General features: G+C 40.5%; 2 protein-coding genes across 2 annotated transcripts; both read left to right on the top strand.

Moving 5' to 3' along the window:
- Positions 1-6,070: 6,070 nt before the first annotated feature.
- LOC132582996 (olfactory receptor 6X1-like) lies at positions 6,071-7,027 on the top strand. Its single transcript, XM_060254660.1, has one exon. It carries the CDS (start codon positions 6,071-6,073, stop codon positions 7,025-7,027), a length of 957 nt encoding a protein of 318 aa, XP_060110643.1.
- Positions 7,028-8,795: 1,768 nt separating this feature from the next.
- Positions 8,796-22,832, top strand: LOC132582995 (vomeronasal type-2 receptor 26-like). The gene is made up of 6 exons (XM_060254659.1): positions 8,796-9,004; positions 11,686-11,977; positions 13,237-14,100; positions 14,307-14,534; positions 17,048-17,174; positions 21,931-22,832. The coding sequence occupies exons 1-6, from the start codon at positions 8,796-8,798 to the stop codon at positions 22,830-22,832; spliced, it is 2,622 nt and encodes an 873-aa protein (XP_060110642.1).
- The last annotated feature ends 4,356 nt before the right edge of the window (positions 22,833-27,188 follow it).

Below are 27,188 nucleotides of genomic sequence, written 5' to 3'. Positions count from 1 at the left end.
AAGATAAATTATTTATATATTCTAATACAGTCTAAAAGTTCAGAGCAGGATGCAAACAATTCTTATGCAAGTTACCTCCTCCTGCTTGAGAGTTGAGCAAGGTTACTAATTATAGGACATTTTAGAGGTCATTGATTCATAGGCTTTGTATACATCAGAAGTGACTTGATAGCATGTTGCATACAATTTGTTTCCCCATTTGAGAAAGGGGGAACTTATTTTCCAAAGACTGCTCACTCAATAATTCCAAGGCTGGAACTCTGAACTGTGATTGTAATCACTAAACCAAAAATAATCTATGTGATTTCAAGAATTGTCTGTGTACAGAAACACCAAGGCATACCAATCTATGCTTGGAGAATGATGTAACGCCACATTAATTGGCGACTGAGGCAATGCCACATGTGGTTGTCCAGCTTTATCCTTGACATAGCTCACTTCATGCATTTAGATAATTAAGACAAACAGAAGAAAAAGGACTGTGTGATCTTAGAAAGGAATGGAATGGAGGAAAGGGAGAGAGAAATGAATAAAGCTTAAAGAAGAATGAAGAGTTGATATGGTTAAATAAGAGAGCTGCACCTTGGCCGACACATTTCTTGGAGGTGAAAAGAGACACAGATAAGAGGGTGGAAAGAGATGCACACAGATGGTCAACTGGAGGGACAGAATTTGGATGGTCAAGGAAAACTGTTTTGACAGAAGGGATTGAGGGCCAATGTAGTGTAATGGTAAAGAGTGCCAGACATCTAAGACAGGTTTGAATCCTCACTCGGTCCATGGCAGCTTACTGTGCGGTCCTAGCCCATCTCATACTCTCAGTCCAACCTACCTCAAAGGGTTCTTGTGAAGAAAAATGGAGGAGAGGACAATGATATGAGCCGCATTGGGCCAGCATTAGGGGGGGGGGGGAAGGTGGGATATAAATTAGAAATAAATATGGTATCAAAATAGAAAGCAACAGATGGGAAAGCTGTATGAGGATAGTTAAGTAGATTGATTCTTCAAGAAAAGTTCACTTTCTTGGCATCATCTTTTCTTCCTTCTTGGTCAGTAGTAACAGACAAGGTGAAAGGAGAAGAACTGGAGCATTAAAAGAAGTATGATTTTAAGATACTGAAAACATTTCAGCATCCATCAGCTTTAAGATGTGTCTTTCAGTCCAAGGCAACTGAACCGGGGAAGCAAAGTCAACCAAAACAAGAGGGTTGACATTATGTCTTAGGAAACAGTCAAGGCTGAAAGTGACTATAGATCAATGTACCAAAAGGAGATGGTGGAAGTTCAAAAATAAATCCAGATGTTGCTTCTGAGAGTATCTTCCAAAGTGGCCAGGAGTGAAATTTTAAGCTGAGTGGAATTCTGAATTGATTTTTTTTTTTTTTTAAAAAAAATATTTTCAAAAGATAGATTCATGTCCGGTAGGACCTTAGAAACCAACAAGATTTTTTTGGAGTATACACTTTCAAGTGTCCAATCTCCTTGGAGCTCTCAAAAGCTGATACCCTGAAATTTTTGTTGGTCTCTAAGACCCTACTGGACATAAATCTAGCTGCTCTGCATGGAAGGTGATTGCCCACAGAATGTGAATGTGAATCCATAGATTCTACCCTCTGAAGCTGCTGTTTCCTCCAGGGGAATTGATATGCGGTTTGAAGATGAGTTGTGATTCTGGAAGAACTCTAGACCCTACCTGAAAGATTGCAAGCCTAGTTGTCTCCCCCACCAGAGAGAATTTACCAGTTTGATAATCATGGGACATGATTGCCCATGGAAACTATTTTAATATATTCAAGTCACAGTTCAATAACAATTAATTCCTGTCATTTTAAATGTAAAATGTTAGAATTTCATTCCCGTAAAATTAAATTTGAGCTACTTCTTTCAGGGACTCCCAATATCTCCCCACGTGTCCATTTGGTTTATCATATTCGTCTTGATCCATCTTGGTTACCCATTGTCCTTCTATCAAAACATGGTCTAGAGACTCAGGCTGCTGAATTATTCAAAGGAGCCCTGCAGAGAGGCAAAAGCATAGTTGGAGGACATGCCATATTTTAGAGGAATGCCTTACCTTCACTGACTTTCTTCTCTCTGCATGATGTCAGTCCTTTGCTTCCAAATGATACACAGCAAACAAGAAGTCATCTGTTTACTTTATACAGAAGCTGTGGGATTTATTCTCCAAGGAAATGTCTTTTGATTTCTCATAAGAAAAAGCCTCATGTCATGTGAGGAACATACTACATTGAATCACCTTAGCCCAGGAGTATCAAACTCATTTGTTATGAGGGTCGGATCTGACATAAATGAGACCTTGTCGGGCTGGAGCATGTCAGATTGGGCCAAGCCATGTTGAGCCAGGCCACGTGTGTACCTATTTAAGATTAGGTAGCGGAGATATAAACTTTATAAAAGACACAAACAAACACAATTGATTATTTAAAAAAAAAAAAAAGTTAAAAACATGCTTTTTTTTTATTTTTTAAACCCACCTTAAAACATGAGATACAGGGAACTGGGCAAAGGAAGCCTTGGCACTTTCCTTCATTCCCCAGGGGATCAGGAGGGAAAGGAACTTCAGCAATAGAAGAAAGAGAGGCTTGACTCAGTAGCTCTGCTGTGCAACTGAGAGAGCCTGACGAAGCAAGCTCTGCCTCCCCCCCTTCCTCTCCAAGGGAGGAGCCTCAGCCAATGGAAAAAAAAGAGGTTTTGCTCTGTAGCTCCTGTGTGATTGAGCAAAGCTGACAGAGCAAGCTGTGATGCTGAAGGAAGCAAGAGAGAGGGAGAAGGAAGCAGATGACAGTCAGTTGCTCGGGAGCCTGATAGGAGCCCTCTGGGGACCTGATTCGGCTAGGGCTTCCAAGTCCCCAGTCCAGGCGTGGTTTCTCCTGCCTGGGAGCTTCCCAACCCGCTGGGTCACATTGGGTCAGTGGGGGGAACCTCCCTCAATGTCGTCGGTGCGATGGCATCACCTGGAAGTGACATAATTGCAATGGCCACTCTAGGTTTTTCCAGGAAAACTCTGTGGTTTTCCTGGATGCTCTAGCCATTTGGGAGGGGAAACTCTATGGTACAATGGGGACTTGGCAACACTTAGAGCAGCCACAAGCGATGTCGCTGGAGCAATGACGTCAATTCCGGGTGATGTCATTGCATCATGCACATGCTTTGAGCGTGCTTGAAAGTCCCTGTCGAGCAACCCTAGATTCGGCCCCTGGGTCACATGTTTGACACCCCTGCCTTAGCCCATAACTACGAATGTTTAATCAAAACTTAAACATACTTAAGATTGAATATGATCAAAATTGTCCCATTTGCACATGAAGAACATTTCAGGTACCCCTTCCCACCAGTCAACTAGCACACGAAATCTCAAAGTCCACAAAAGCAGAATCACAGGTGTTGATGCTCAAGGGTGTGTGTGTGTGTAGGGGGGGATACACTCACCAGTATGTGAGCAAAAATCTCATTGCAGAATTGCATGGGCCTTTGTGGTTCCAATTTTATATGTTCTGCATTATATGTGCTTAATTTTACATACTATCATAAATACTCTTGTGTTCTTTACTTTTTCTACAAAAGTCTTTTCGACTCTTACTTCCTTCTCCATTTGTGTAGGTTGGGCAAGTTAGTTGGGGAACTTACTGAAATAGGTTTTTTATGTTTCCTTCTCCTTTTTTAGCACCATGCCAGGCTCTTCATACTAGCTGAAGATTGATTTCTGATGTAACAGAAAACAAGTGCCAATTCTTCTGTTTCTGCTCCACTTGCACCATTTCCCTTCTAGTAAAATGACCATAAGGCTTAGATTTCCAGTCATTTTCTCAATTTGAGTTGGCAGCAGCAAATTAGAGCATGTGTGGATCCATGCTGTAAAGAGTAGAGCTGTGGCTCCATGTAGCATCGGGAGAAAGAGGCTGAGGAAGAACTAACTATTGAAACCGTGAGGAGTCCTTTTAAAAGCGGTTCCTTATTCTCTCCACACCATCATGAGTGAAACACTAAGAAATTAAATACTTCACCCACATCTTCATTTAATCCTGTTTGAAGAGGCTATCATTCTTTGTGACTGTTGAGAGACTTTGTGGGAAAAATTTCAAGAATGTTCAGTGTTCCTTTGTTCTGTTTTTGTTTAATTTCATTAAAAACACATATTTACATGCTTGGCGTGAAAGTTTTATTGCTTCTGGTGGTTATCTTATATTGCTTCTCTTCACACCAGTTCCAGTTGTATTTACTATAACATCTGTCAACACAGCTGGGTGCCTGCCACCTTCTGGTCTATATGGTAAGAACAACATGAAGGCAAGCAGGAAGGAACTGCAGGCAGCCCAAGATTTGATCACAGCAACTACATAAGAACCTACTGCCACATCTTTTAACTGGAGATGCAGTAGATTGAACCTGGGGCCTTCTGCATGCCGAGCAGGTGCTCTGCCACTGAGCCGCAGTCCCTCCCTTCATCTCAATCTCCATCAAATGCCATGAACATCCTCCTCCAACAGAAGTGCAAACTTTTGAATTAGCATAATTAAAAATAGTTTGTTTCCTGACATGGCTTGGGGATGTTACAAATGGGAAGTCCTCGGAGAGAAGATCCCTCTAGTTCTGTAGATGTTATCTAGATTACTCCTTAATTAATGTTTCATAAATTGAAACAATTACTTTGAATAATGCAGTCAAAAGAAATGGCAGATAAATCAGTTCTCTAGTATGTTGCACATCTCCACTTAATTCTGGAAGACCTTCTTTGTATGAAAGAGGAGCACAAATTTCTAAGCTAAGTTTGTCTGGATGAATGAACATTACGACAAGTTATCATTCACTTGGTTAGTTTAAGGAAGAAGAACTCTTTCTAAGAAGTGGAATTAGAGAGATATTGATGAGAAATGAGACTGAAAACTGTTGGATTTTCATGGGGAAACAGGAGGCTCCCCAACAGGACTGATGGTTCCAGGACTAAGGAAGAAAATATCAGTTAGATATTTCTAGGTGTTCTATCAATTAGAACACAAGGGGGCCTGAAGGTTCATACCATTTGTACACTTGAAACATAACATCATTTTTTTCCAGCCATGAACATTTCATAAGAAGGAATATCAATCTTGTTGTATTGTTTCATAGAATTTTATAGGAATCTTGTTGTCTTGTATCGTATAATTTCATTGGAATGAAGAACAAACTTGCTGTCATTTCATATCATTTCCCCAATCAAATCAGATGCCCAGAAATGAATGTGGCACAGCTGCTGTGTTATTTTTAGAGATATCTATCTTTGGAAATACCTGTCTTCCTGCCTGTCCATCTAAATATGAAAGTAGATGTATGATGTATAGTGTATTGTGCATTGTTTTTACAACGTGCATTTCTTTCTTTTATTTACTTGATGATTTCTTTTGCCCTGCCTTATCACTCTATCCCTTCACTCATTTCTTTATTTTCTTGTCCATTGTATGCATGCATTTTTAATTGTTCAACTAGCATATCTATCAATTTGTATATTCCCCTCTTGTCCGTCTACATTTTTGTCACCAGTCTTTCTCTGATTTTCTCATTGCATGCATCTATACTTTCGTCCATTGTCCTATATTCTTCTGTCCTATACTGCCAGTCCATTCATGCATTTATACTTGGGTATGAACTGACTGGTCTTGAATCATAGTAAATGAATTAGATTGATTAAACTCAGCTTGTAGAGACTGCTACAGCATTTATGAATCTGCCATTGCTTGTAAATACAAAAGCAGAGTGATTCTGAGCAAAGCTACTAAGAAATAATTCACACTGCCTTCAACAGGACTTGCTCCCAACTAAGAGTATATAGAATTGCAGCCAGTGACTTGGAAATTGATGCCGTTCACATTTTGCCTATGGGATAGTCAAAATTGCAGAAATCACCCCCACTTGGTTTTCCCGTCTTCAGAGTAGAAATATAAATGCTATAAGAAGACTCCCCCCTACAACTTTTTAAAGGGAATAATACAGAACTGAATATATGCATTATCCATCAGCAGTGTCATATAAACTTCTAATTTTTTCCCCCCTCTCATCTGGCAGTCTCCAAGTTATGGATTTGACTAATTGTTCAAGCGTGAAAGAATTCATACTTCTTGGATTCCCTCATGTGTGGGGAATAAATATAATTTTATTTGTCATTGTCCTCCTGCTGTACACGCTGTCAATTGCAGGGAATGGCTTAATCATTGTCATGGTGAGAATTGACCACCGGCTCCAGAAACCAATGTATTTCTTCCTTAGCAACCTCTCATTCCTCGAGATGTGGTACACCACTGCCGTTGTCCCCAAGATGCTGGCCAACCTGGTTTCAGAAAAGACTACCATCTGCTTCTACTGCTGCATGGCACAGTCTTACTTCCACTTTCTCTTTGGCATCACAGAATTTTACATCCTGACTGCCATGTCCTTTGACAGGTATGTAGCGATATGCCAGCCACTGAGATATTCCAGCATCATGACCTCCAGGGTCTGCCTTCAGCTTGCACTGGCCACCTGGCTTGGGGGCTTTGTCACCATTCTTTTACAGACAATATTAGTGGTGAGGCTTCCCTACTGTGGCTCCAACGTTGTCCACCATTTCTACTGTGACATAGGACCCGTGTTGAAGATTGCAGGTGGCGACACACATCTGATCGAAGCGATTGGTTTCTTCATTGCTGTGGCTGTGATACTGGGCTCTCTGCTATTGACCGTGGTGTCTTATGTCTTCATCATCGCCACCATTCTCCGCATCCCTTCTAGCAGTGGTCAGCAGAGGGCCTTCTCCACCTGTGCCTCTCATCTGACTGTGGTCAGCATTTTGTATGGGGCAGTTCTTTTTATCTACTTAAGACCTAGTGCCAAACACTCATCTTTCAGCCTCAACAAAGCTGTTTCCATGCTCAACACTGTGGTCACCCCTGTGCTCAACCCCTTCATATACACCATCCGAAACAATGAAGTCAAAGAAGCATTGCGGAAATCCTTACAAAAGAAATCTCTGAGTTTTCCTAAAATCCGTTTCTAAAAATTGCCTGCGTCGAGAAAAGTTGCAGAACAATCACATGCTAGCAAAACCTGGTCATTCCAGCAATAAAGCTTAAATATTATTTTCTAAATCCTAAACCCAGGAATTAAACTAAGTCAGAATGCCAAAATTCAAATCCATTAACCTGCTCATAAAATAGGTATGGATTGTTCCCTCTCTCTGCTTGGGGAGAGAAATATCTGACTGGATTTAGGCATGCAATCGGTGTGGGGGTTAATGAAGACTGGATGGGCTTTCTTGGTCATGATACAACAACTTTGGAATGCTGTCCCCTGGAGAATTCACCTGTATTCCTCTATCAGTGTTTTTCACAAGCAGATAAAGACTTTTCTAGTTTGTTTCGTGTACTATCAATAATGGTTATTAGCTCTCCTTCCTAATTCTGGTGTTGTTTATGTGATTTTATTAAATAGTCAATCGTTTAAAATGCATTATTAATAGTTCTTTTTTAATGTTTGCTTGTCTGGAGACCCTGATCAGGTGGAAAAGCAGTATAAAAATGTTTTGGATGGATGGATGATACACAGCAGGAAACTAGAGTTAGTTTTGAAAGAATGCTCAGGAAATACTGAGTGAATCAAACACAGAGAGTTCATGAGATGTCCCCTCCATGCAACTGTCTGCAAGAGTCTAAATATGTTGCTGTTTTGAGACCAATCAAGAAGCTGATCTTGAAAAAAATACCCCCCCCCAAATTAATTCAAAAGTACATCTCCCAATCAAAGTATGAGTGAATATGAAATATGTCTATTTTTTAATATCTTGATTTGAGGAAGTTATTTAAGATATAATTTAGAGTATCTTTCAAGACCCCTTCATATTCTTATTCCGGAATGGACGTACGCATGGAATAAGTGAAAGTGTCAACTCAGTTTAAAAACGGCCTACTGTATTGTTTTGTTTTAAGCTGCTGAGGATTGGAGCTTCTCTGGTAGAATGCACATTAAACTGGAACACCTGTAAAAGATGGTATTGGAGCTTAACTTTCTGGGTGGTGTTTGGTCACCATAGATATCACAAAACCATCTCCCACTCATTGCTCCATTGGGGTTGACAAGATCCACACATGTGGTGAAGTTCTCCCTGACTTGTAGCTGTTATCCAGACTGTTTCCCTAGAGAAAATAGTATATTTAGAGGGTAGATATAATGGCTTCATATCCTTGCTGAGTTCCTTCTGCTACTCAAACCCTGGCCTCCACAATATCCCCCCCCCAAAAAAAAAAATTCTTCATGACATTTCCCAAGTCACAGAAGATAATCATATGTCCGGCTGAGGAAGCACAAGAAACTTGGGGCCATATCTGGAACAATCAATTAAACCAAGTTGTGGCACCTCTCAGACCTTAAAGCTCACCATGGCAATTATTCCCCTTTGAATGATCTAAATCACTGTAATTTGTTCCTGCAGCCACAGCTGAGGATTTTCTAAAGAATAGGAAAATAAGCAGTAATCCAGCAAGACTGTGATGTTTAAAAACTCCTTCACCATTAACAGCTGGAGAAAAGGCTCAGCAGGGGCAGGGCTCTGTTAGTTTGAATTCTCCAATTTTGCTTTGATAAGGTGGAAGAGAAACCAAAGCTTTGGCAGACTCAGGTGGCCTCTGGTATCCAGTTGATGCTGCAAGGAAGGTGGACGTGCTTCTTTGTCCAAAGGGTATTAATTAAGCCGAGATACTCTTTGGGTTGAGCCAGTACTGAGGATGAGACCAGGAGGAGGGGTATCTGTGGGGAAATTTTGCTATCAGATGGTAGCATTCATGATCATGCCATTTCTACCGACTGCGACAACCAGCAAATCAGAAAAGTGCCCTCTGAGAGATGCCCTCCCTGACCTCCATGAGTTGTACCAGCCAGGGAACTTCCTCCTTGGTGGGATTGTTTCTCAGATCGGCTATGTGTTTTGTGACCTGAACTTCAGGAAAAACCCTTCACTGGACTTGTTTGAGGTTCCCAAGTAAGGAATGACACCCCTTTGGTCTTTCTATGAACTCAGATTACAAAACCTGTGAATGATATATACAATAGGCAGGATGCTCGAAGAAAGTGCTCCCAGACATACGTCCCAACCCTTCAAATCAATTTGTGGCTATTGTTCTCTATTGTTTGTTACAAAGAATGCTGACTTTCTGCTCCCACAACAGAATCTCTGTTTTGGAAAGCAGGAACAGGGCAGGTAGGAAAGATGCCAGCTGTCAGTTGGAACCTAGGAATCCCCCACAAGTAAGGCTCATCTCCATGACTACAGTGATCAGTTCCCTGGAGAAAATAGATGCTTTGGAGGGTGGACTCTTTGTCTTTGCACCCTACTGTGATCCCTGTCCTCCCCAGTCTGCATCCCCAAATTTCCAGCTTGGATCTGGCTAACCAAACCCCCCATCCCTCACCGTTCGTTGGGGGAAAGCTGGCAACCTTATTGGTTATAAAGAATATTTTAGAAGCACCAAAACCACATACAGTTTCTGTGATATTTCTATACATTGCTACCACTTGAATGGTGTAACTAAGGGAAATCCAAACTCACTGAAAAAGAGTGGGGGAGATTGTTCAAAAGCCAGTTTGGTCAAGACAGTGTAGGTACCTAAACAATTATTTTTTTAAAAAAATCTAGAATTGTATTTGTGTTTATAGTTTTTTTCATTACTTGTAAACCAATCCTTGCTATCTCGCATACTCTTTTTATTTAATAAGTCTATCTGGAGAAATAAGAAACTTGGCATTCAGACAAGGATAAAAGAAAAATCTCGACCACAAGGCAAAATGGTCATATCCAATATTGAAAAATACTATTTTGCTTCCAAGTGGGAAGCAATTTAGATTAAAAACAGTACTTATGCTGGTCCTACCAGGGAAATAATTTGTGCAGGCCTTTGATCTAGGACTGTCTAATCTTTGGATGGATTTGAGAATAATTGGACTCGTAGATAAGGACTAAAGATTGCTGCCAAACACACACTTGATCTTAGCCAAAAGGCTGAGAAGCTGCACAAAAAGCAAGCAGGATATGTTTTCTGAAATGTCAGTGACTTGAAATGTGCGGGTTTATATCATTAAATAGCCACAAATCAGATTATTTTAGTCTTTAAAAAGGAAACCTTTCTTAATGTACTGGAAAAGCTGTTAAAAGTATTGTCTACTATCTCTGTGTGTCAACATAGTTTATTAATACATGCAGTTGAAAGCCCTGGTGGGGAGGGAAGATCTATTGATTAGCATTTCAAAGAAAAATGGTACATTTTACATAAAGATATTAAGAAATGTAGGTAAATATAAAAATGAGAAATATATAAAGAATGTGTAGATGATACATTACACCAGGAAAAGGAAAGGAAAGGTCCCCTGTGCAATCACCAGTCGTTTCCGACTCTGGGGTGACGCAGCTTTCACAGCGTTTTCACGGCAAACCTTTTTACGGCGTTTTCACGGCAAACCATTTTCTTCACCAGTCATCTACACTTTCCAACAAGCAAGCTGGGTACACAATTTACTGACCTCGGAAGGATGTAAGGCTGAGTCAACCTCTAGCCAGCTACCTGAACCAGCTTCTGCTGGAATCGAACTCACGTTGTGAGCAGAGGGCTCCGACTGCAGTACTACAGCTTTACCACTCTGCACCACGGGGCTCTTATTACACCAGACAGTATTGCAAAACCAGAAAATAATACTTCTCAAAAATATCTGAGCTGGAAAAGTAAGAAATATTCTGTTATGTGATGTTGCCCTGTAGTGAAAAGAAATGCAGGCAAAATGTATTCAACGTTCTAGACAAATGCACTTTTGAGACCTTATTTCTAGCAATTGAAGCCAGGAATGCAAAGTCTAAATAGGAATCTGTTAGTGACAACCAAAATGGTATGAGCACAATATTGTGGGAAACGATTCTTTCAGTACCTATAGTTTGTAAGCATTAAATCTGGATTATCATTTTGTTGATGACCATTACCTGGATAGCCCAAGTTAGCCCTTTCTTGTCAGACCTTGGAAGCTAAGCAGGGTGGGCCCTGATGAGTGTTTGGATAGGAGACCACCAAGGCACACCAGAGTCACAACATGGAAGCAGGCGATAGCAAACCCCCTCTGAACGTCTCTTGTCTTGAAAATTGCTCTCACAGCAACTGCCCTTTCAAGGACAACCTCTGCCAGAGCTACGGCTGACCCAAGGCCATGCTAGCAGGTGCAAGTGGAAGAGTAGGGAATCAAATCCGGTTCTCCCAGATAAGAGTTCGCACACTTAACCACTACACCAAACTGGCTCTTAGAAATAAGAGTCCTTTAGCAAAACTGCTTCCTTTGTTGTAGAATGTTTGCATGCACCTGTTTTCTGTTCTGCTTTTCCGAGGTCTTCTTTCCCACCAGTTTAGCTTCTTCCATTCTTTTATGGTTCACTGCTTTGAGGTGGGAAAAGACAGTTTCTCCTATTTTTATTTCCTAAAGAAATTCATAGATCAGTACATTCTAGATAAGCCAAATGTTATTTCATGTAAATAAAGGAATGTTTAATATCTTAGAAAAAAATCAGTAAAATATTTAAAATAGCCTTTTATTGAGACAAAATGTCAGAGACAAAATGATCAATAGTATGATAAAATGTGGTGCATTACAGAATTATCTTATAAAATAACCCTTGTCTATCCACAGTGTTGTGACTAAGTTGTACCAGCATGTCCTGGCCTTGGAATTCGCTATTAGTGAGGTCAATGCGAATACCCAGATCTTACCCAATATCACACTTGGTGTCCACATCTCCGACAGCTATTATGATGCAAGAGTGACCTATCGCAGCTCTTTTGACCTTATCTTCAAGATACATCGAAGCTTCCCCAATTATATGTGTGACACTCATAAAAACCTGATGGCTGTCATTGGTGGACTTTCCTCTGATACCTCCTTTCAAATGGCAGACATCTTTGGTCTTTATAAGATTCCACAGGTAGGAAGTATACTGTGTGGTGTTTAATTTCACATTTCTTTTGTTATTTTTTTTAATTCTGGTGATGAAGAGGAGTTATAACAAACAACAAAATCAAGTTTGTGTGATTTGCAAAAGTACCAAAAAAAGGAAGGTTACATCAGACAGCCAAGAAGTATCAGGAAGTCGGAGTTAGGATAGGTCCTTCTAGGATATTTCTTTCCCATTGCTATTTCTGATAGGTTCATTAATGAATTTAGTGAAGCCAAATTCCCTGCTTCAGATGAGCCATGAGAAATCACTAGTGAACTGAGCAGTTGTCCCGACAATGGAAGAGAATTCATGTTGTGCCCACAGTCTCAAAGAGGTTGGGACTCCTGTCCCAGTTCGACAACTGGTTAGGCCATAAATAGGAATTGCAGGACCTGACTGGGTAATGGGTAGAACTCAAGTAGGGATAATTGCAGAACACTGTGACTCATCAATGCATAAAGGGCTGTTTCTAAATCATTAGCTGGATTGACAAAATGGGTTCCGGAAGGAACACTCATTTCACATTTCTTTTGTTATTTTTTTTTTTAATTTTGCTGAAGAAGAGAGAGAACCCATTCTGTCAATCTTTAGCTGGATTGACAAAATGGGTTCTGGACGGGACACTCTTGGTTCTGACTAGCATCACCTCTACCTTTGTTTTCTTGAATGGCATGGGGTAGTTGGGATGTGGTATAACACTTCTCAGCAGAGATTTGAGTTTCAGGCTGGAATAAACAAAGCTTGTGGTCATTCCAGCCATATCAGGAACCATGATGAAGTTGTCCCAGATGCTGACAATGAAGTGCCTTTGTTACAGTTTAGGTTCCTTGCCTCCAGGTGAGGCCTTGAGTTCTCTACAGCATCACATTCCTGCTGATCCTGCTTTGGTCCTCATCCCAATCCTTCAACAAACTCCTCTTCAAAATCTCCAAGGTTTCTCCAAGCTGGAATTGACTTTCTTAATATAACCTGTTCTTCAACGTTCATGAAATAGATTCATGTTACAGACTTGCCATTTTAATGTAATTAGTTTTGTTGCATATGTTGTTATCTTGTATCTTCACTTGATGCAAGAGGGTGGCAGTGGTCAAAAGAGCACTTTGTTTCCAGCTAGAATTTCCACTCAGTGAAACTCAATTGTTGATGAAGTCATCAACTACTTCCAACAACTATTCATTGTACGAAGAGGATCAAGCGTGCCAACACCCCACACAATTAATTGTAGAATATCTGAACTTTCCTTTTAGCTCACGTATGGTTCATTTCCCCCAGAGGAGAAGGATACAAAACTGTTCCATTCCTTTTACCGCATGGTATCAAATGATGAACTTCAGTACATGGGGATTATCTGGTTGCTTCAGCATTTTGGCTGGATGTGGGTCGGGCTGTTTGCTGTGGATAATGACAATGGAGAACATTTCTTGAAAGTCCTGGAGCCACTGCTTTCCAAACATGGAATCTGTTCAGACTTCACTGAAAGATGTCCAAACACTATTGGAGTGAACAAAATATTTGATGTTAATGAGTTATTATCAACTTTATATCGGCGTTTCACAGAAAGCAAAGCCAATGCATATATTTTCTATGGAGAATCAAGAACCCTTCTGATATTTATCACTGGTATGCTCCTAGGAGATCCTGGATATAAAGAAAATGCCTCCTACAGAAAGGTGTGGATTCTGACAGGCCAGGTTGATTTTGCATTAGTAGGCAGTCAAAAGCACTGGGACTTCCAATACTTTGATGGTGCAATTTCCTTCTCAGCTCACTCAAATGAAGTAGCTGGATTTCAGACATTTCTTCAGAATGTAAACCCTAAGTGGGAAAAAGTAGATTGTTTTCTAGAGACCTTTTGGGAACAAGCCTTTGATTGCACTCTTCAGAGTCCCCAGAAGGGAATGAAGATCCCGGATGCATGCACTGGGGAGGAGAAGCTAGTGAATCTCCCAAGGGCAGTTTTTGAAATGGACATGAGTGGTCATAGTTACAGCATCTATAATGCAGTCTATGCTGTGGCACATGCATTGTATGCTGTGTACTCATCCAGATCCATCTACAGAGCAATTCCGGGTAGGAAAATTATTGAGTTTCCAGATCTACAACCTTGGCAGGTAATCTCTCCACCATTTTTTTTAAACCTGTTTCCATCAATGGATCGGAGATAATACCTAGTTTGGTCTATTCTGAACCACCGTTAACCAGATGTATGTTGGCATTGGGGGGAGGGGGATTAAGGAGAAAAGAATTTCCTTTAAAATGATCTGCCTGAATAGAAATAGTTATAAACGACTTTATTCTTCCTCTTGGTTTCAACCAGCTCCATCCAGTCCTTCAAGGCATTGTGTTTAATAACTCAGAAGGAGAAGCCATGTCTTTTAATGCAAAGAGAGAAATGGGAACTGGATTTGACATAACAAACTTCATCACCTTCCCAAACAAGTCCTTTCTTAGAGTGAAAGTTGGAAGAGTGAATCCCAATGCTCTTGTAGGACAAGAATTCATCATTCAAAAGGAAATGATTTCATGGCCAAGGAATATGAGCCAAGTATGGTTTAAAGTGTATTTTGGTGGGAAACTCCAATCTTCATATGGGTGATGTGGGCTCTGAAAGTTTTCTTTGCTCCATATCTGGACCCTGTCTTCCTTTGATTCTATTGTGTATCATTAAAAATTCTGGGATACAAAATCTAAGAAGAGTTCTAACATTATTAAACTTCAGAATATCTCTCCTTCTCACTCTCATATCATCAATAGCTATAATCTTCAATGCGGCAAGTTCTGTGGACACATAAACATGAAAATTCGAAAAGTAAACAGACAGGAGGAAATTTTCTGCAAACCTGAGAAACATCCCAGTTATGTCCCCATCCCCACCCCCCAAAAAAATCCCCAAGCATTGACGGGTATAACTCCCAAATCTGACCTGAGTCAGATTGAGGTATTGAGATAGGAGGTCCTACAATTGTTAGACAAATTAAAAAGTGATAAGTCTCCAGGCCCAGATGGCATACATCCAAGAGTTCTAAAAGAACTCAAAGGTGAAATTGTGGATCTCCTGACAAAAAATATGTAATCTTTCATTGAAATCTGCATCAGTTCCTGAGGACTGGAAGGTAGCAAATGTCACTCCCATCTTTTAAAAGGCTTCCAGAGGCGATCCGGGAAATTACAGGCCAGTCAGTCTGACTTCAATACCAGGAAAGTTGGTGGAAACCATTATCAAACTGAGAATTAGCAGGCACATTGATGAACAGAAGTTATTGAGGAAGACTCAGAATCTGGGATCTGTAAGGGAAGATCTTGTCTCATTAACTTGTTGGAGTTCTTTGAGGGAGTGAACAAACATATGGACAAAGGGGATCCAATTGATGTTGCTTACGTTGACTTTCAGAAAGCTTTTGATAAAGTTCCTCATCAAAGGCTCCTTAGTAAGCTCGAGAGTCATGAGGTAAAAGCACAAGTCCTCTTGTGGATCAAAAATGTCTAATTGATAGGAAACAGAGAGTGAGTATATGTGGGCAATTTTTTCAGTGGATGATGGTAAGCAGTGGGGTGCCGCAGGACTCAGTATTGGGTATGATGCTTTTTAATTTGTTCATTAATTATTTGGAGTTGGGAGTAAGCAGTGAAGTGGCTAAGTTTGCAGGTGAGACTAAATTGTTCAGAGTGGTGAGAACCAGAGAGGATTGTGTGGCACTCCAAAGGGATCTGTCGCGGCTGGGTGAGTGGGCGTCAACATGGCAAATGAGGTTCAATATGGCCAAGTGCAAAGGAATGCACACTGGGGCCAAAAATCCTAACTATAAATAGAAGTTGGTGGGGTGTGAACTGGCAGAGACTGACCAAGTGAGAGATCTTGGGTTCATGGTAGATAACTCACTGAAAATGTCAAGACAGTTTGTGATTGCAATTATAAAGGCCAGTGCCGTACTGGGAATGAGAAGGAAGGGAATTGAAAACAAATCAGCCAGTATCATAATGCCCCTGAATAAATCGATGGTGCGGCCTCGTTTGGAATATTGTGTACAATTCTGGTCACTGCACCTCAAAAAAGATACTATAGCATTGGAAAAGGTGCAGAAAAGGGCATCTATAATGATTAAAGGGTTGGAACACTTTCCCTATGGAAAAGGGTTAAATGCTTGGGGCTCTTTAGCTTGGAGAAACAATGACTGAGGGGTGACATGATAGAGGTCTACAAGATTATACATGGGACAGAGAAGGTTGAGAAAGAAGTATTTTCTTCCTTTCTCACGATATGAGAACTCGTAGACATTTAATGACAAAGAGAAGAATGATGCTAGGTGCTTTGGATTCCCAGTCAGGGAGTGGGGTGGCGGGGGGAGTGAAGCATATATGAAGTAAATAAATAATACATATAGCTGAAGGAGAGCAGATAGAAATAGTTTGTGGGTCAGAAAGAGAAATGGAAGCAGGAAAAGGTGAGGGAATAGGGCTTGCCAGAGGGAGGTAAAAAAGGAAATAGTGTGGGAACGGTGATACCAGGGATTATACGTGCTGTCTGCAAGTCCTTTGGATATCCTCGCCATACTACTGGATTGGGTCCAGTGGTTGGCACTGTAACAACTTGGACAGCTGCAAAGGAAACAGGGAAGGAGGGAAAACTACAAACCATGATGGAGGAAGATAAAGGTAGATTGAAAAGGGAAGTAGGAGGCAGGAAAACGAGAAAGGCTGAGGATGCTTTCAAAGGAAGAAGTTATGGTGGAGGGGAGATCAGATGCCCTCTTTGCAAGTCACCTACTTTGGATACATTTTTTAAAAAAGAACATCTTTTTTTATGGCAAAGCCAGATACAGTTTATGCTATAGGTTGGAGCAGGGGGGGATGAAGTAAGTTTCTTTTCTTCCATGCACTATTGTTCAACCAGACAACAGCATGCAAAAATATGGTCAGCTGAGATGAGAGAAGGACTTGCAAGGTGCAATAAATCTTCTATTTTTCTAATGCAGCTGTCTAGTTGTTTATTTCCCTATCAATTAATGAGCAAGAACCTATTTACTTCTACCCAAACTTTCTGTCTTTTGAGTGGAGCAGGGGGTGCCCCTTTCCTTGTGCAATGATTACTGCCCGCCTGGCTATCACAAGAAGAAGAAAGAAGGGAAGAAATTCTGCTGCTACGATTGTGCTCCATGTCCACAAGGAAAGATTTCAAACCATGTGGGTAGGTAACAGAGTGCATAAGCATTCTACATTGATTCAGATAAGAACATAAGGGAAGCCATGTTAGATCAGGCCAGTGGCCCATCCAGTCCAACACTCTGTGTCACACAGTGGCAATTTTTTTTTATATAGCCACTGATGGACCTCTGCTCCATATTTTTATCTAAACCCCTCTTGAAGGTGGCTATGCTTGTGGCCGCCACCACCTCCTGTGGCAGTGAATTCCACATGTTAATCACCCTTTGGGTGAAGAAGTACTTCCTTTTATCCGTTTTAACCTGTCTGCTCAGCAATTTCATCGAATGCCCATGAGTTCTTGTATTGTGAGAAAGGGAGAAAAGTACTTCTTTCTCTACTTTCTCCATCCCATGCATTATCTTGTAAACCTCTATCATGTCTCCCCGCAGTTGACATTTCTCCAAGCTAAAGAGTCCCAAGCGTTTCAACCTTTCTTCATAGGGAAAGTGTTCCAGCCCTTTAATCATTCTAGTTGCCCTTTTCTGGACTTTCTCCAATGCTATAATATCCTTTTTGAGGTGTGGCGACCAGAACTGCACACAGTACTCCAAATGAGACCGCACCATCGATTTATACAGGGGCATTATGATACGGGCTGATTTGTTTTCAATCCCCTTCCTAATAATTCCCAGCATGGCATTGGCCTTTTTTATTGCAAACGCACACTGTCTTGACATTTTCAGTGAGTTATCTACCACGACCCCAAGATCTCTCTCTTGGTCAGTCTCTGCCAGTTCACACCCCATCAACTTGTATTTGTAGCTGGGATTCTTGGCCCCAATGTGCATTACTTTGCACTTGGCCACACTGAACCGCATCTGCCACGTTGAAGCCCACTCACCCAGCCTCAACACATCCCTTTGGAGTTCCTCACAATCCTCTCTGGTTCTCACCACCCTGAACAATTTAGTGTCATCCGCAAACTTGGCCACTTCACTGCTCACTCCCAACTCTAAATCATTTATGAACAAGTTAAAGAGCATGGGACCCAGTACTGAGCCCTGCGGCACCCCACTGCTTACCGTCCTCCAATGCGAAGACTGCCCATTTATACTCACTCTCTGCTTCCTATTACTCAGCCAGTTTTTGATCCACAAGAGGACCTGTCCTTTTACTCCTTGACTCTCAAGTTTTCTAAGGAGCCTTTGATGAGGAACTTTATTAAAAGCTTTCTAGAAGTCAAGGTAAACAACATCTATTGGGTCTCCTTTGTCCACATGTTTTTTCACCCCCTCAAAGAAATGTAACAGGATAGTGAGGCAAGATCTTCCCTTACAGAGCCCATGCTGAGTCTTCCTCAATAACCTGTGTTCATCAATGTGCCTACTCATTCTGTCCTTGATAATGCTTTCTACCAACTTTCCCCGTATTGAAGTCAGACTGACTGGCCTGTAGTTTCCCGGATCTCCTATGGAACCCTTTTTAAAGATGGGGGTGACACTTGCTACCTTCCAGTCCTCAGGAACGGAGGCAGATTTCAATGAAAGATTACAGATTTTTGTTAGAAGATCCACAAGTTCAACTTTGAGTTCTTTCAGAACTCTCAGATGTGTGCCATCCGGACCTGGTGACTTATTAGTTTTTAATTTGTCTGTCAGTTGTAGGACCTCTTCTTTTGTCACCTCAATCTGACTCAGGTCTTTCAACACCCCTTCCAAAATTAGTGGTTCTCGGGCGGGCAAAAAGTTCTCATTTTTCACAGTGAAAACGGAGGGAAAAAATTCATTCAGCTTCTCAGCCATTTCCTATCCTCCTTCAGTAATCCTTTTACTCCATGGTCATCCAAGGGCCCCACTGCCTCCCTGGCTGGTTTCCTACTTCTAATATATTTGAATAAATTTTTATTGTTGGTCTTTATGTTTTTTGCAATATGCTCCTCATAGTCCCTTTTTGTCTGCCTGATAACAGTCTTGCATTTGATTTGCCACAGCCTGTGTTCCCTTTTACTAATCTCACTTGGACTGGTTTTCCACCACTTAAAGGAGTCCTTCTTACCTTTTACAGCTTCCATTACTTTGTTTGTTAACCATGCAGGCCTTTTCTTATGCCTGTTAGTGCCTTTCCTAACTTGTGGTATGTATTTTATCTGAGCTTCGAGGATTATAGTTTTAAATAGTCTCCAAGCTTCCCCAAGGGTTTTGACCATATTTATCTTTCCTTTCAGTTTCCTCCTCACATGCCTCCTCATCTCAGTGAATTTACTCCTTTTAAAGTTAAACGTGGTTGTGGCGGTCTTTTTGGGCAACTTCCTATTTATACAAACGTTGAAATCAATAACATTATGGTCACTGCTCCCAAGTGGCGCAATCATTTTTACATCTCTCACCAAGTCTTGGGCATTACTTAGGACCAAATCCAGGATCGCCCCACCCCTGGTAGATTCTGAGACCATCTGCTCCATAGCACAGTCATTGAGAGCATCAAGAAACTCAATCTGTTTCTCTCGACCAGAACAGATATTGACCCAATCAATCTGCAGGTAGTTAAAATCACCTATTATGACACAGTTTTTACGTTTAGCCGCTATCTTTAAGCCTTCCATCATATTATAATCGTCCTCTCTCTTTTGGGCGATAACAAACTCCCATAGTTAAGTTTCCTTTTGGGTCCTCTATTTCAACCCAAAGCATTTCTAAAAGGGAATCTAATTCTCTGACCTCAGTCTTACTGGACCGTATATCCTCTCTGATATACAGAGCCACCGCACCTGCAACCCTTCCCTCCCTACCCTTCCGATATAACTTATATACAAGAATCACCGTGTCCCACTGATTCTCCTCATTCCACCAAGTTTCTGAAATTCCCACAATGTCTATGTTTTCTCCCAACACTAAACATTCCAATTCACCAATTTTACTTTGAACACTTTTTAGCATTTGCATACAAACATCTATAATTTCCCAGGCAAGCTAAGCCCGCCACCTTCCTCCTGCCGCCTTGAGACTCTGGCAGACAGTCCCTACTGTTTGTCACCATCACAGTGGACAACTCTGATCCGTTACCCGGTAGAAAAATAGCAGCCAACCTTTCATCTCTTTGAGATGAGTCCTCCCGAACCAGAGACATTTCATCTCCTGTCGGTTTCCCCCCAAGATTTAGTTAAAAACTGCTCTGCCACCTTTTTGATTTTAAGCGCCAGCAGCCTGGATCCATCTGGGGACAAGTGGAGACCGTCTCTTTTGTACAGCTCCTGCTTGTTCCAGCCATTTAAGTAGATGCATGGTAGATCCAGCCATTTAGGTAGATGCATGGTTACCCTTTTATATAACTAACACCAAAGGCCACCATCTCTTCCATCCTGCCTATAGGAGTGGCAACTTCTGCTCAGGATCAGCAGTATGTGGAAGGAGTACTTGTCAAGTCGGCAGATTCAATGAGTCGTTGTTGATACAAAGAAGCTACTTTATTGATACTGATACTTGTGGCCTGAGCCAAGGTTTGAAAAGACTAAAGAACATACTGTAGATACATTGCATATAAGGAATACTTCAAATGGATTCCTTAGGAGGGGGGACTATGCAGGAACATTCACACATAGATGTTACAGAGTTGTTCTAATGTTGATTAGGCCTGCATGGACTTGATCACTTTAGGCTCCTGCCTCCCTTCCGTGAGCCAGGGCTGAGAAGGCACAGATAAGACTTTCCCATATTTCCATTTCAAAGCAAGTATACTCTCTACAGGAAAGAAGGGGGGTAGGGAGAGGGTGTGCTAGCAGCATTTGGTTATACTTTGGTTTTTACCCAGAATGCTCAATGGTTGAGCCAGAGTTTTAGACAGACTTGACAGTACTTCTGAGTCTAAATGTTTTTATTTACTGCCTGTTCACCAATTCACTTCAAGACTGCCCTGTCTGTCTCAAATTATATCTTATCCTAAACGTGTGGCAGAATGTAGTCTTGATTTGGTCATGGAAAAAACCTCCACTTGGTGTCTTGCATTGCCTAACAAACTGCTGGTGCTACTTCAATGAATTAATGAATAAGCAAATTAGTGAATGAATGAATGATGTCTTGCAGTAACCATGGGTGTATAGTCAACTGAGCAGTCTGTAGAATGGAGAAGGAAATGGGGAGCCTGAGGAAGCAGGATGAAATCAGGGCACTCAGGGAGGGAAGAATGTACAATGGAGCAAGGATGATGGTGACTTCAATGGCAGATTAACACTGGCAGAATGTGGAACAGCTTTCAGCTCTCTTTTGCCACTGAAGACCTCACCTACCAGGACTGCCCCCCTCATATCCTTCTTTCAAGCACTGGTCACCTAGATGTGTCACACATAGTAGGTCCAGGAACCTTCAGGGGAGGAGGGAAATAGAATTTTACAGGACATTTGCTTGTAAGAAAAACAACTGGGGGGGGAATTCTAGCAGGAGCTCCTTTGTGTATTAGGCCACACACCCCTAATGTAGCCAATCCTCCATGAGCTTACAAAAAAAAAGATAGTTGTAATCTGTTGGAGGATTGGCTACATCTGTGGTACGTGGCTTAATATGCAAAGGAGCTCCTGCTAGAATTCCACCCCTGACAGCAACAAACAATAATAACAACAACATGAAACAGTGAATGAATATAAATCTGCATCTTCAGATGGCCATCTCCTTATAAGGAACCAGCTTTGAGGAGTAAGCTTAAAGTACTCCCTCAGTGCTCCCCTGGAAGACGAGTATTAGAAGCTGGTGCTAAGTTACATGTGAATGGACACTGGGATGACCCCTCTTTCTTTCTTATTCTTTCAGATATGGATGACTGTGTTCTATGTCAGGAAAATCAGCATCCAAGCAAGGATCAAGATCAATGTATTCCCAAAATGACAAACTTCCTATCTTATGAAGAACCTTTAGGGATCTCTTTGACTTCCATTGCTGTGACCTTATCTGTAATTACACTGTTGGTTCTAGGAATTTTTATTAAGTACCAAGATACCCCCATAGTCAAAGCCAACAACCGAGATCTCAGCTATACACTTCTGGTCGCCCTTCTGTTTTGTTTCCTCTGCTCTTTGCTTTTCCTTGGAAGACCAAGGAAGTTAACTTGCTGGCTCCAGCAACCTGCTTTTGGCATCATCTTCTCAGTGGCTGTTTCTTGTGTGTTGGCCAAAACCATTACTGTGGTTGCAGCTTTTATGGCCACCAAACCAGGGACCGACATGAGAAAGTGGGTGGGAAGAAGACTGAGCAATTCTATTGTCCTTTCCTGCTCTCTTATTCAAGTAGGTATTTGTGTAATGTGGCTGGGAACTTTCCCCCCTTTCCCAGATTTAGATGCACAGTCCATGACTGAAGAGATAGTGATACAATGCAATCCAGGGTCTATCACCATGTTCTACATGATCCTCAGCTACATGGGACTTCTGTCCATTCTCAGTTTGACCGTGGCGTTTTTTGCTAGGAATTTGCCAGACAGTTTCAATGAGGCCAAGTTCATCACCTTCAGTATGCTGATATTTTTCAGTGTTTGGTTGTCTTTTGTTCCAACCTACCTGAGCACCAAAGGAAAATACATGGTAGCTGTGGAGATCTTCTCCATCTTGGCCTCTAGCAGTGGCTTACTATGCTTTATCTTTTTCCCAAAATGTTACATTATTCTGCTGAGACCTCAACTGAATCACAGGAAACAGCTAATTAGGAGAAATACTTAGTCCTCCAAATATAATGCATTAAAGAAGTTTAACTTGGGGTACAGTTCAATTCCAACTATATAGCAGACCTCAAAGAAACACAAACCAAGTTTGACTAATTCACATGACTGAATATGGAGACAGAAATTCTGTGCATGGCTCATTATGAGCAATTATTCTTTGTTAAGTATTTGTTTTTGTGATGAATGTGAGTTGTCAAATTTGGTAAACCATCCTGTATTTCTCTTGAAAAAGAGGATACTATTGGTTCATTTGCTCAGAGATTTACTGGAGATTTACCAGAGATTTACTGGTAAACATTAACCATTAATGAATCACAGCTGTTTGGGATGATAATTAAAATGTCCGCCTTTCAAGTTATGATCTTTACATATAAAAGAAAGAAAGAAAGAAAGAAAGAAAGAAAGAAAGAAAGAAAGAAAGAAAGAAAGAAAGAAAGAAAGAAAGAAAGAAAGAAAGAAAGAAAGAAAGAAAGAAAGAAAGAAAGAAAGAAATGAAACATAAGCCTAGAGTTGCTTTTGAGAGAATGCTCAGGAAATAGTGGGTGAACCAAACACATAGAGTTCATGAGACATCCCCATCACACAATGGTCTGCAAGAGTCTACATATAACTTGCTGTTTTGAGACTAATCAAGAAGCTGATGTGGAAAAATAAATATCACCTCAAAATTATTTTACGTTTTCAAATCAATGCATGAGTGAATATGCAATGCATGTCTACTTTGATTTTGATAAAGTTATTTAAGATATGTTTCAAAGTATCATTCAAGACCTTCTTCATATTCTTATTGTGGAATGTATGTATGAATGGATTAAGTAAAAGTGTCTATTCAGTTTAAAAATGGCCTGCTGTTTTGTTTTAAGCTTCCAAGGACTCGAGCTTCTCTAGTAGTATGCACATTTAGTATAAACAATTTTTATTAGTAACATATGGTAGTAGAACTATATCTACAACTTATAAAAAACTTAGGATAAAAAAAAACATCATTCTACCCCACATCTTACTTTTCTCCCACCCCTCCCCCCAATAATTGACCCCCGCCAGTGTTATTTTTTTTTAAAAAAAAAAACGATATTAAAGGTACCTTTAACTATCAAGAAAAAACAAAAATTGATTAAAAAAAAGATCCCCCCTTCAAAAGTTATATTCTTGTCTTAAAGGTCTTAATCTTCAAAAATTGTCCAATGTCCTTTTATTTTCCACTCTTTTTCTACATATCTTCTGAATTTCTTCCACTCCCGATTAAAAAGTTCTAAATCGCAGTCTCTTAGTTTTCTTGTTAGCTTGTCCATTTCACTCCATGACATAACTTTTATAGTCCAGTCCCATTTTTCTGGTATTTTTTCTTGCTTCCACAACTGCGCATACAATGTCCTAGCAGCTGAGAGCAAGTACCATATTAAAGTTCTATCTTCTTTTGGAAATTTTTCCATTTGTAATCCCAGCAGAAAAGTCTCTGCTTCTTTGTTAAATTCATATCCTAGGATCTTAGATATCTCTTGTTGAATCATCTGTCAAAACATTTTAGCTCTTTCACAAGTCCACCACATATGGTAGAAAGAACCTTCATGCTTTTTACATTTCCAACACCTATCTGGCATCTTATTGTTCATCTTTGCTAATTTTTTTGGAGTCATATACCATCTATACATCATCTTAAAACAGTTCTCTTTAATACTATGACATGTTGCGAGTTTCATAGAGTTTTTCCACAGATATTCTCAAGATTCCATCTTTATTTCTTTATTTACATTAATTGCCCATTTTATCATTTGAGATTTCACTACTTCATCTTCTGTAGTCCATTGTAAAAGTAATTTGTACACTTTTGAAATTAATTTCTCATTATCTCCAAGCAGAACTCTTTCCATTTTTGTTTGCTCTTTCCTTATTCCTTCAGCTTTGATATCATTCTCCATCAAGCTTTTTATTTGTTGCATTTGAAACCAATCATATTTATAATTCAATTCTTCTGCAGTTTTCATTTCTATTTTCCCACTTTGTATTTTTAGTAGTTGGTTGTATGATAGTTGTTTTTCCTTAACTGTTTTGGCCGTTAACTTTATCACTTCAGCCGGCACTATCCTCAAAGGTCTTCTCTCATCGCCATATTTCTTGTACTTTATCCACACATTTAGTAAGCTGCTCCTTATATAATGGTGAGAGAAAAGACCGTCCATCTTCTTTTCCCCATAATATAAGTAGGCATGCCAGCCGAATTTTTTCCCATGGCCTTCTAACACTAGAAGTTTTTTATTTAATAATGTTATCCATTCTTTCAACCATACTAAACAAATTGCTTCATGATACAGTTTCAAATCTGGTAATTGAAACCCACCTCTCTCTTTTGCATCTATCAGGACTTTCATTTTAATTCTAGGTTTCCTCCCGGCCCACACAAATTCCGAGATTTTTCTTCTCCATTTATCAAATTGCTTAGCATCTTTCACAATGGGGATGGTTTGAAACAAATACATAATCCTTGGTAAGATATTCATTTTTACTGCAGCTATTCTGCCCACCAATGACAAATTGAGCTTGTTCCACTTTAGCATATCTTCTTCTATTTTGCGCCAGAGCTTTTCATAGTTGTTCCTAAACAGATCAATATTTTTCATTGTTATCTCTACCCCTAGGTATTTTACCTTAGAGGTAACTTCACAACCCGTTAGTCTTTGTAGTTCTTGTTGTCTATTTTTCTGCATATTCTTACATAAAATTTTCGATTTTTCTTTGTTTATGTAAAGTCCCGCCAACTCCCCAAACTCTTGTATTCTCGTTAACAACAACGGTGTAGCTTGTAAGGGATTTTCATTTATAAACATTATATCATCCGCAAATGCTCTATATTTATAGGTATACCCTTTTATTTGTAGTCCTTCTAAATCTTTTTCATCTTGGATCTGCATCAGTAAAATTTCAAGAGTCATTATGAACAACAATGGCGAAAGCGGGCAGCCTTGTTTAGTACCTTTACTAATTTTCATTTCGTCTGTAAGATCTGCATTGATGCACAACCTTGCCCTTTGTTCAAAATATATTGCCTTTATCATTCTTATAAAACTTTCTCCAAGCTCCATTTTTTCCATCACTGCAAACATGAAGTCCCAATTTAAATTGTCTAGTAGTATGCACATTAAAATGGAACATCTGTAAAAGATGGTTTGGGGACTTAAGTTTCCGGGTAGTGTTTGGACACCATGGATATCTCAAAACCATCTCCCATTTGTTGCTCAGTTGGGGTTGACAAGATCCACATGTGGGGTGAAGTTCTCCCTGACTGGTATCTGTTATCCAGCCTGTTCCCCTAGAGAAAATAACAACTTTCGAGGGTGGATTTAATGGCTTCATATCCTTGCTGAGTTCCTTCTGCTACTCAAACCCTGGCCTCCACAGTATCACCCCCCCCCCCCAATTCTTCATGACATTTCCCAAATCACAGCAGGTAATCAGATGTCCTGCTGAGGAAGCACAAGAAACTGGGGGCCACATCTGGAACAATCAATTAAACCAAGTTGTGGCACCTCTCAGACCTCAATGCTCACTGTGGCAATTATCCCCCCTTGAATGATCTAAATCACTGTAATTTGTTCCTGCAGCTACAGCTGAGGATTTTCTAAAGAAACTAGGGAAATAAGCAGTAATCCAGCAAGACTGTGATGTTTAAAAACTCCTTCACCATTAACAGCTGGAGAAAAGGCTCAGCAGGGGCAGGGCTCTGTCAGTTTGAATTCTCCAATTTTGCTTTGATTAGGTGCAAGAGAAACCAAAGCTTTGGCAGACTCAGGTGGCCTCTGGTATCCAGTTGATGCTGCAAGGAATGTGGATGTGCTTCTTTGTCCAAAGGGTATTAATGAAGCCAAGATACTGTTTGGGTTAAGCCAGTACTGAGGATGAAACCAGGAGGAGCAGTATCTGTGGGGAAATTTTGCCATCAGATGGTAGCATTCATGATCATGTCATTTCTACGGACCGCGACAACCAGCAAATCAGACAAGTGCCCTCTGAGAGATGCCCTCCCTGACCTCCATGAGTTGTACCAGCCAGGGAACTTCCTCCTTGGTGGGATTGTTTCTCAGATCGGCTATGTGTTTTGTGACCTGAACTTCAGGAAAAACCCTTCACCGGACTTGTTTGAGGTTCCCAAGTAAGGAATGACACCTCTTTGGTCTTTCTATGAACTCAGATTAAAAAACCTGTGAATTATATATACAATAGGCAGGATGCTCGAAGAAAGTGCTCCCAGACTTGCGTCCCTACCCTTCAAATCATTTTGTGGCTATTGTTCACTATTGTTTGTTACAAAGAATGTTGACTTTCTTCTCCCACAACAGAATCTCTGTTTTGGAAAGCA

Source organism: Heteronotia binoei, chromosome 15 (assembly GCF_032191835.1).
Source record: "Heteronotia binoei isolate CCM8104 ecotype False Entrance Well chromosome 15, APGP_CSIRO_Hbin_v1, whole genome shotgun sequence".
Classification (NCBI taxonomy): Eukaryota; Metazoa; Chordata; class Lepidosauria; order Squamata; family Gekkonidae; genus Heteronotia; species Heteronotia binoei.
This window is presented reverse-complemented; position numbering and strand designations above follow the sequence as displayed.